The 11,219-nt window shown below is 42.7% G+C and overlaps 1 protein-coding gene across 2 annotated transcripts in view; it reads left to right on the top strand.

The window, feature by feature from the left end:
- Positions 1–2,060: 2,060 nt before the first annotated feature.
- The window catches only part of mecp2 (methyl CpG binding protein 2), a 9,490-nt gene continuing 331 nt past the window's right edge, over positions 2,061–11,219 (top strand). The window contains exons 1-3 of one of the 2 annotated variants that reach the window (XM_036579482.1): positions 2,061–2,185; positions 8,657–9,031; positions 9,991–11,219. The exon at positions 9,991–11,219 is cut by the window's right edge and continues 331 nt beyond it. In XM_036579482.1, coding sequence (XP_036435375.1) covers positions 2,154–2,185; positions 8,657–9,031; positions 9,991–11,219 — 1,636 coding nt within the window. In that variant the 5' untranslated portion in view covers positions 2,061–2,153. Of the gene's footprint in view, positions 2,186–3,708; positions 3,964–8,656; positions 9,032–9,990 lie in introns of those variants that run through there. The other variant, XM_036579481.1, reaches the window with a different exon arrangement.

The following is an 11,219-nucleotide window of genomic DNA, read 5'->3' as shown; positions in this document are numbered from 1 at the left end:
TAGCAGCCACCACTACGTTATCAGAGTCATTGTATGTTTGTTTGTATAGGACATTAAATGTTTTCCATAAGGATTTACTGCCCCAATATTCCAGTAAATCTAGTGAGTCTAATTAGGTCACCGCCTTACTCCCAGTTTTTCACTATGTAGAGAGATAGGGGTCGATCTGAGGAACAAACAGTGTCATGTAGAACATGTAGAACTTGAGAAATGTCACTACAACCAGGGACCGGCTGTGTTTGTATGGAAAAATGTAGTGTTTAAGTTCACATATGCAACAAATTAGTGTTCTTATACATTTAGGCTAACAGAACTGACCCCACACATGTTTAATGTCTAGTTCTGCTGAGGCTGATTAGTTTGTAAATGTTATTTATTGTTTATTATTTTGCTCAAAGATAATGAAATCGTTTGTTTTGTTAATCACTGATTTAGTTAGCATCAATGCCCTTTGGTCAGTGTATTCATTGAAATTATACAGCGATAAAAATGGATTTAAAGGTAATGCTATTCTTTTTTACAGGGATTAGACCAAGCAAATGAACGCTCTGAGGCTCTGATCAATGAAATAATGAGAACAATAGTAGTTTGAAGCATCATTTACAAGAAAAGTAGTCTGTATTGACATTTCTCAAGGAGGTGTGATTTGTGGTGGATGTGTCATACAATGGGTGAGTCGTCTTTCTTTTAGTGGGAGTGCCTTGTATTCTGGTGGGATGCAGATGGACATGCAGGCATCTTCTGTAAACATAATGATCAGCATACAGCCTAAAAGAGATTTAAAATGAGAGCCAGTAAGCATTGTGGATGATGCTCACTCTACCAGTTTACACTGATCGATGCAGTGTGATGCTTCTAAGAAGGCAGATTAGATTAAACTTTATGGGCTGGTTTCCCAGACATGGATTAGGCCTAGCCTGGGACTAAATCAGAGTGAATCACCACTGGAAATTCTTTTATGTTCTTGCATGCCATAAATTGATTTTTGCTAACTCGTTTCAGTCAGGGTTTTAGAGGCAAGCATGTGAGCCAAGCTAGGCATAAAGCTCAAATGCTGAATTTGAGAACATTTGTGTAAAAGTAGATAAAAAAATTGTATCACAGAACTGAAAAAGAAATCTTTCTGAGGCTTCTGATAAACGGAAAATTACTACTAGTGCAGGTCATGGGAAATACAAAAAATAACTGTTGAATGACTGTTTTTTGGGCTGTTTTTGTTAACAATAACAGTCAGAATCAAGCAGAACCTTTCAGCATTTGAGGCCTTCGGCTCACCACCATCAGCCTGCATTGGACCGCTGCATGTTTTTCTTGCGTATCTGGAGCCAGCGCTTATGTGAAGCTCTGTTGTAACTGGAAATAATTAGTTGAAAACAGCAACATCACGTTAGCTACTGCTCATCTGCTTAAGTGTTTCAGGCAGGTTACACCATGCATAATCTTGCATAGGCACACACTGAAAAAAGATGGTTCTTCAAGGGTTCAAGTGGTTCTGTTTAATCCCAGGAGCTCTATATAGAACCATTTCATGCTTACATGGTTTTTCAGATCAATAGAGAATGTGTTGTATGTGGTTCTATGCAGCACCAAAAAGGATTCTTCTACTGTTATGATGTCAAACCCTTTTTCGGTGCTATGTAGAACCAGATACAACACATTGTCCATCAATCTGGATAACCATTTCACCATGCAAAGAACCACGTAAGCATGCAAATGGTCCTATATAGAGCTCACGGTTCTAAAGGGAACCATTGCCTGTACTAAGAAACCTTGAAGAGACATTTTTTTAAGCAGGCCTACAAGAGGGAGGGAAAGCAGCAGAGCCCAGTTTTACATTTTTGAGAGCCTTTTTTGGGCCACAGAGAAGAAAACAGAGCTAAAAGGGGCCACTAACAGCACGCTGGACTGCTATTCTGATGTGCATTGCAGTGTCCCCCCTCGTTTGGCCTAGACATTCCTCTCCGATGATTGCCTTCCGCGAGTTCTCGCGAGAGCCCCCGCAGAGCGCTGTTCGGCCGCCGCTCACGTCTCGCGAGATGTGGCGCAGAGGAGATGGTGTAGAAGAGGGAGTGGGGAGAGGGCGAGGGGCGCCCACAAAGATGTTGCGTGATTTTTTTGGAAATTTATTTATTTAAATAATAAAATATAAAAAAATGGCCGCCGCGGAGAGCGGAGAGGAGAGACTGTAAGTGCAAAATTGCTGTTGTTGAACGCCGTTAAACCGCCGCTGATTCAAATGTCGGGCGCCGCAAATTCGCCGCTGCTGTTGCGCAGTATTCATTGTAGCTACCGCTGTTGTGGGCTGTGAAATAAATAAATAAAATAATAGTAATGTTAGCTAGCCGTGTTAGCCCGTTAGCCAGCTAGCCAGAAAGGCGTTGAGGAGGAGGATACGTCACTTGTATTTCCCCCTCTGCTTTTCCCAGATCATGGATGATCAGGGCAAATACTTTTTGTGCGCCTGTTAGCTGCTCGCTAGTCCGCTAAGTAGCAGGAGGAGGTGTGTTTGGGTCGTTCTCCGACCTCACTCACAACTCTTTGCAAGACAGTCTTGGCTAGCTGCCGTCCTCGACTGTGCCTCTGTGTCACTTTAGTGCCTCGCTGGGCTCGCCGTGCCCCCTTTTCCTTCTTTTTGTGCTTCCAAACAAGTAGCCTCTTTTCCTTCTGTGTGTGTAGTTTTAGTGCTTGTCCAATCACCATGTAGTTGGAAGGAAGTTAGCTAGCCAGCCTGCTAGTTTTGACGCTGCACAGCTGCACAGCTGCAGGCTGAAATGAGATTTTTGTTCCAGAAAGCTGCTCCAGCTTTATTCTTTATTCTTTGTGCCTTTGCTAAAGCCAGCGTTAGTCATCAAAAACCCCTCAAACTTAGAGCTTTGTGTCTGGTCTCACATGTTGGGCCTGGTTTTGCTTCTTTCTTTTTCGTGGCTTCCACATCCAAGTTTGCACATGCATGCAAGTTAGTTGGCTATTTCTTATTTCATGGTCGTTGCTGCTCAGCTTGCTGCTCAACTAGCATGCATAATGCAATTGTATCTCCCACTACTACTACTACAATTACTACTGAGGTGGATGCAGCTGACAGTTAAGAGGCTTTTCCTGTCTTGGGAGGATGAGCTGGGGTGTGAGTGCACAAGGCACTCCCATGTGAACAGGCTTGTGATGTTTATTTGGAATAATACAGTTGGGATGGATTGCAGGTTAGTGGCTAACCAAGTGGGCCACAACATGTGGCAGAACGTGAGGAGCACATTGGAGGGTATTGGGGAGCATGCGTCCTTCTTGGGCATCATATTTGTCTCCTGACCAAGAATCCACCCTTCCACCGTGTGCTCATCGCATTACCTTCAGCACATGTTCTTGCATGGTTTGCACAAAGATTTCCTTCCTGGGGCCGTCAGAATTGCAGAAGAGGTGCAGGTATACAGTAAAGGCATTGAGTGTCCATTTCAGGTTGACAGTGTTGCTGCATCCCTTACCGTGTGTGATGACACATGAAAGTGATGGCATATTTCTAATATGGGACAGGATATTCGTTAGGCGAACGTGTCATTTGCGGTGTGATTGTCATCTCGTAGGCATGAAAGACCCTGCAAAGTGCTCAGTTTCACTCTGCATCTAAGTCTCGTAATGTTGTTGGTTGTGCACTGAAGAGCCCGCATCAAGGAAAAAATACATTTTCATCACTTTTTTTCGAGTAAATAAGTTGGATGGAGAGTGTAAACAAAGTTGTGAAATGTGTGGTTAAAGTCGCTCACATCCCTACAGTCCTTATATGGAAGCTAGGCCTGTTTTGTTTTTGTGATGTCACAGAAACCAATGCATTTACATGTATATATCCACGATTATAATGAGTGTTTCATCCCAGACTGCTTTTCGAATGAGGACTGACACAGCGCAGGTTGTCAGAAAAGTAATTTACGAAAGTGTGGGCGATATGACTCTATACTTCCAGACAGTTTCACGGTACGTGATATGCATTTTGAGATTTTCTGAGTTGGAACCGACACAACAAAAGCAGCAGTGCCACATAAAAACATACAAATCTCAAAAAAATATAAATACAGTGATTTTTATTTAACATTACGTGTTAAGCACTGCACTAAATCCAGTTAAAAAGACTACTTGTGCTTTCTTTGCTATAAAAAAAATACAGCTGTTAATTGATCCTTAAGTATTGTCGATTTAAATGATCTACTAAGAAAAGCATACTCTGACGTAGTTTGTCACTGTAATTTGTCACATATATCAGTCCTGTAGGCACAGTAACAAAAAACAGCCTGTTTGATTAATATAGAAAATTAGAAACATGGAGAAAAGTGACTGTTTTTGGTACACGCAAAATGGATTTCAAATATATGAAAAGTTTAGGATACGTGCCCTTAAATAAGTTGTGTGCTGTTTGATTGTACATGGTGTGCTTTTTTTAACAGGTCTTTTGAATGGCGAATTGTGAAAATGATGCAATCTTACAGTAAAAATAAATGTTTTAAATATTTTAAACAGTTGCACAGCGCTCACTGCATGATTTAAATCCTGACTGCTTGTGGTCTTGATCAGTTCTTTACAAAGCATTGCTTTAAAGGCACTTTTAGTTACTTTCAACAGCACTTTTAGTTTACATAGTTGTCCTTTAGTTACATGGCTGGCCACAATGCTTGCTACAACCATAGGAAGTGCATATGTGGGTTTTTTTAGGTCTTAATGTGCTAAGTCACACAAGACGTGACAGTATTTATTTAGTACGCACGAGTAAAGCCGAGTCGGAGTCTGCGGAAATTAGGATGTTTTCCTTCAATGCTTTTACAAATCTGCATTTCTAGCTGCGGTTCTTTACAATGCAGGATGATCGCAAACACTTTCGTCTGCTTTCAGTTTTCTTCTATGATGGTAGACTGTGATGGCTTACTACAAGAACTGCCCTCTCGGTGTAGTGAACCATGACGTCTCTGTTGCACAATAATGACACAAACAAGACAGTAACTTCATTACAGACCACTCAAAGCAGAATCGCAACACCCTGTTATCAGTACCTGCTTAAATCATTTTAATATTTGTAATTTATTAGTTCTACGTGGCCACAATTAAAGATTTTCTTTTTTTTTTTTTTAAGCTTTCAATGTCGTGACGGGCTGCCCCGTTATGGAAAAAGCAAGGTGTTTTCCCGGTCCTCAGACTACAGCAGGCTGTCACGCTTTCAGTTCTCATCATCATGTAACGCTACACACCTACTAATTTTATGAAAATTACTCGTTTGGAAATTTCTATTTCCTTTAAAAAATAAATTCCTTGGGAGAGGCTGATTTTCGTGTTTGATGTGGCAGGATTTGAGGACATGCCTTACATATTTGATACATCACGGCTTGAAACATCAGTTATGATTTGCGGCGACTTTTTTAATCACAGCTGGTTTTTTTTGTTGTCTGTGGGAATACCTGGACACATAAAAATGTTTTTGCGAACAAATGAATTTGTGAAATATATAAATTTCACCGAATCTCAGTGTTTTGTGCTTTGCAGCCGGCTGGGTGTGTTTTCTAAGACTAAACGTGGCGTGACTGAGCAGCATTCTTAAAGACTTAAAGGAGAATTCCACCGATTTTTCAAGAGCCCTGCATAATTCAATTGTTGGGATGTAAGCAAAGTCATTTAGAGTGGTTTGATGTGAACTGTAGAGAAGCTTACAGACTCATCTTTCTTTACAGTGGTGGTGAACCGGGGTCACAATGTCCACACTGTTTTATTTATAATCCAAAATAGCCAGTGAATCTAAAAGTGTGTTCTGAGCTTTTATATGTAACGTTCATAGTGATAAAACAGTGGCCAATCTGTTTTCCCTTAGAGCGCCCTGCATGCACCTCTGAGCCCTGAATGGACTTAAACACGTACGTATGTCTCAGACATTAGGCAGCCTATTTATGTAATGATTTTCTTTTAGAGAATGAAACTCTTCAGTTGTCTGGTTCCTATTACCACCATTGTAAACAAAACTGACTCAGTAAGTTTCTCTTGAACAGTGCATTTCACATCATACCACTCCGAATGACGCTGTTTATATCTTAACCATGTAATTATACAGAAATTTTGAAGAACTGGTGAAATTTCCTTTTAAGGTAAAGATTTTATGACATTAGTTTAAATAGTATTCCAGGCCTAAATAGGCCCCCATATCCTCACACTTGCATCAAATATCACTCTTCGAGAGCTGGCCTCTGGGGAGCAACTGTGGAAAGATTTCCGCTGCTGTGACCATTATCCTCTTCAAAATCATCGTTGCGGAGTTCTCCAATATTTAATCATTAATATTCAATTTGCCTTTGTGCTGTCTGAGAACCTTGTTCAACCATTTTGGTTTCAGACCTAATAGGCCCGTTTTTTAGAGTAATTTTGCCACATTTTGAATATTTAAAGAGGGAAAATATTGGAAATTTAGGCACAGATGGTGTATTCGTTATCTGCATAGTATCAGGGCATATTGTAGAAAATCACTATTGAGGCTTTTACTCTGTCAGCAATAAAACAGGTGATTTGAAATTCATGGGGAACAGACCACACTTATGTTTTTATTGACTACATTGATAGAATTTCAGCATATTAGTAGTTCAGCTAGTCTTCCTGCAAGCTTTTTTTTTACACAGACAAATTAGCCTTTTGTGTTGAGCTCTCAGTAAATAGCCTCTGGTCACTCTGCGATGTTTGACTGGAGATGTTGTGTACTGGATACTTAATTACTGAAGTGTGAAAATCTTCAGCAATAGTTTGTCTAAAACACTATTTCTGACTAATTTAATTCAGTCATTAGGTGTTTATGTATAAATGGATGTAAGTATTTCTCTCTTTTATATATGGATCACTAAACCAAACTGGTTCAAAGTCAGAGTTTCAGACTTTTAACTGACTTGGATTTCAGACTATATGCTTTTGCTTTGAGTGGCTCCACACCTCAAGTATGTTTATTTTATTAAAACAAATGATTGTTTTGGTAGTGACAAAACTGAATATTCAATCATAGCAAAACTTTACCAAATGTTTCGGTAGTGACATTTTTAGCTAATTTTGAGCAGAACTCAAAAACGCTAGCCAGTACATGCCTAGCAAATACAGCTTTGAACAGTTGAACATGCATAAAATCACAATATTTTTCATTAAAATGCAAAATGTTTACTTAATTGCAGAAAATATGTGTTTCGCTAGTGACAATTCTAAATGTACACATTGATTTTCAGACTTTGGGACACATTTACTTCAAAACAATGGGATCTAACTGCTCACCATGTGGATATAAGGGCCAAGGATGCAGTCTCACTTACTGCTCTAAAATACAGGTTACGCTAAAATAAGGCTCCTCCGATGGACTAAAACTCTTTGTGTTTCGGTAGTGACATTATGCATTTATTAAATATTTTTTCTTTTATTTAAAAACTAAACTCGATAAATAAAAAATCTTTCAACTTCACTTTAGGATAAATGAAAAAATCTAAATAAAAATCTAATCTAAATAAAAAACAACATTGAAAAAATGCAAAAAAAGGAAAGTATTACTTACACAGGTGTAAATTTAGGGGTTATGGTTTGGCGCAGCCACCTCTCAGTAGAAAGTACCCTACAAATGATGATTTTGAATATATTTAGCTCATTACTATCTCACATAATGCCTTGGGTTTAAATAGATCATGATATAATCCTTGTAAATATCGAAGATCTGATTATTTATCTATTTATTTATTTATTTATTAAATCATTCTGTGGGACTACAGCTTGAATTAATTTGCTAGATTGGTCCATTTATATATTTGTGCTGTAGCCATGGGGAAGTTTGTGATTATGACATTTAGGCCAAGTCACATGTATAACTTCTTTGCTGAATGCTGACCTAAGATTATATTTTATCAGACGAACACAGTTTTATAAGGACAACAAGTGGGACAGTCCTAGATCAGCAGTCCTGGAATGAGATGCCTAAGACATCTCACAGTGAGCAGAACTGTAAACCCCTTTTTAAAAAGCAAGGTGTTGACCCTATCTCTCATTTTCAGACCAGTATCTATACGTAGAGGACAGATTTAGCTACTTTTGAGGCTTTGTTGCTACTTATTTCCGAGAGCAAAATAAAAGGTGTATATGTAAAAGATGATGGCTTTAGGCCTATCCATGGGCCTACAGAAGCCTCAAGGGAAATCCCACCCCTCTCACTATTAATGGTGCAGTAGACTGGCCGGGGAATCTTCACACTCGAGGGTGCGGTGGAAGAATGTTGCGGGTGATTTCCCTGCACGTCTATGGGCAGTAACCAATATCAGTATTTCTCAGTTAATACAGAAGTTGCACATCTCATATTGTTTTCTGGGGGCGGCCTGTGGTTGAGTAGGTTCTTTTCTGTTGTACGCTTTGATGGCACGTCCGACTTCCTTGACTACACGGGCGGCGTTACATGTGGCTTTGCGTGAATTTAAAGTAAACACGTGTTCATTTGAACATATGAAAATGAAGGCTGGAACTCCACCAATACACAGCCCAAAAGCAAAAAAACAAAAAAAAAATCACTGCACTGGTGAACTGAGAAAGGTCTTTAAAATCCCCTGAGAGATGGGCTGACTTTGGCTCGTGTTGTCTTTGCTTTGTAACTCTGAGTGTTTCTTTCTTGTTGTGCTGCCCATAGAGGTGAGGGGAAGGGGGAGGACCAGGAGGGCTCTAAAGAGAAGGCTCAGAAGCAGAAGAAGAGCAAAAAGGAGCAACAGGATGTGGAGAGAGCGGAGGCCACCGTTTCCGCGCCTCCCACCATCACTGCCCCGGCCCCGGCGCAGGCCGATGACGGACAGCGAGCGGAGGCAGGACAGTCCGAGCCCTCGGCTCCTGTCGCTGAAGCGGCTCTCGGCACTCCAGAAGCTTCTTCCTCAGCTAAGCAGCGGCGTTCTATCATTCGGGACCGGGGTCCGCTGTATGATGACCCCTCGCTGCCCCAGGGCTGGACGCGAAAACTGAAACAGCGGAAGTCGGGGAGGTCCGCTGGCAAATTTGACGTCTACCTGATCAAGTAAGTAGTAAGTAGTGGTAGTGGTAGTGTGGCACTAACTCTTTTCTGAGTCCAGCAGAGGCCGGCAATTGTTTACAGTGTTGTGCAAAAGTTTGGGCACGCGATCAAAATGCATTTTCTGATTTTCTAAGAGAAAATAAGTACACACCTCTACAGAGAACACACTTCTACATGTTTCAAAGCACAATTACTGTTTATTTTGCTGAATTTAACATACTGGGGAAAAAAAAAACACAAAATGTGGCATGTGAAAGTTATATTTTAACTTTTCATATTTTGTATGGTATGTTTTTTTTTTCCGAAACGTTTAGCTCAGCAAATACATAAAAATTGTTCATTAAATTTAGCAGGAAATGTCATAATTAAGTTTGTTCCCTGTAAAAGATGTTTTAACTTATTTTTACTCAAAAATATACTGCTGGATCTGTGGAGCTGAATCAGTCAGCCGCAAAGAGCACTGTTGTCACATGGGCCAAACTGTGTGACAGTGTGGACTCTGGAGAGATCATGGAAAACAACCTGTGTAACTAGCGTCAGTACTGCATGTATCTCTGAATCCACAACAGTCAGGAACTATAATTAGACCTGCGCTGGTCGATATATGGTAGATTTATGTTTTCGTGTAGAGCTATGTGGGGATAGATTTACAAGACGCACTGAATTGAATAATTCAGTGCTGTGAAGCGTATTGTTCTACTGCCTAATTTGACGTGATGGATAAGGTGTTTGTGGGTCAGTGTGGACCGGTGCGTCCCAGTTCTCACACCATTTGTTCGTTTCTGCTTTCGATGTCAGCACCATTAAAGAAGGTGCTTAAGTCTGGCGAGATTTACAGCATGAATGATGCACAGACCTTGAGATTTTCTATTCCTGCTCTGCATTGTTTGGGATTTTCTACTATGTCTGTACATCGTCTCCTCTTAAATGTATAGTAAAACGTCTTTTATTCATTTTTCTAGCCCAGAAGGGAAAGCCTTCCGTTCCAAAGTGGAGCTCATGGCGTACTTCCAAAAGGTGGGAGACACCACCACAGACCCAAATGACTTTGACTTTACGGTCACAGGGCGGGGTAGCCCCTCCCGCAGGGAGAAGAGACCGCCGAAGAAGCCCAAAGTGGTCAAGCCGTCTGGACGGGGGAGGGGCCGCCCGAAGGGAAGCGGCAAGGTACGGCAGGCCACAGAAGGCGTGGCAGTGAAGCGCGTTGTAGAGAAGAGTCCGGGGAAACTCCTCGTCAAGATGCCCTTCGTGGCACCCAAAATTGAAGCGGGGACCCCTTCGGGGCAAGTTCCCGTCGCCAAACTGCGTCCGGGGCGCAAGAGGAAAGCGGAGAAGGAGCCGCAAAGCGCCCCCAAGAAGCGAGGCCGGAAGCCCGCCGCTGCCACTCAGGCCATGGCTGGGGCGGGTTCCAGTGTGGCCTACGCGGCCGCTGCTATGGTAACAGCGGAAGCCAAGAAGAAAGCGCAGAAGGAGTCTGCGCCCAAGCCCGTGCAAGAAAAGGCACTTCCCATCAAGAAGCGCAAGACGCGGGAGACCATGGAGGAGGCGGAGGGGTCTGCCGGCACCGCGACCGAGGGGACCGCGCCAAGCAGTGGCACGAGCGTAGCAAAGCGACCCGCAACGCAAACGGCACCTCCTGCTGGAACAGAGTCAGAAATGGGACAAAAGCTTCACAAGCACTCGGGCCGGAAGCACAAGGAGGCGCAGGATCCTGGAAACGGAAGCAGCGGGAGCGGCGGCAGTGGACCGAAGAGCCACAAGAAGAGAGATCAGCGAGGGCAACACTTCAAACACCTTCACCACCATCACCACCATCACCAACACCACCTGCCGGTGATGGAGCCTTCCACCTTCACCCCACAGGCCCACCAGCTCTCCCTTGGCCACTCCATTCAAGGGGGGCCCCCGGCGCCTATTCCTCCGCCCATCCAGGCAGAGAACGAGCCCCAGGACTTGAGCACCTCCAGGCCCAGGCAGGAACAACTAGCCTGCAGGGAGGACAGAACCGACAGCCGTGCGCCCAGAGACACTCCATCAGCTGGCAAGATGGTGGCCGCAGAGCTGCGAGCCCAGCAGCAGCAGCAGCAGCAGCATGGCACTGTGACGGGGGAGGGGAAGGAGCTGAGAGACATTGTTCCTCCCTCCGCCGTTCCCAGGCCAAGCCGGGAAGAAACGGTGGAGTCCAGGACAC

Source organism: Colossoma macropomum, unplaced genomic scaffold, assembly GCF_904425465.1.
Source record: "Colossoma macropomum unplaced genomic scaffold, Colossoma_macropomum, whole genome shotgun sequence".
NCBI lineage: Eukaryota > Metazoa > Chordata > Actinopteri > Characiformes > Serrasalmidae > Colossoma > Colossoma macropomum.
The sequence above is the reverse complement of the archived record's forward strand: the minus strand, read 5'-3'. Positions and strand labels throughout refer to the sequence as shown.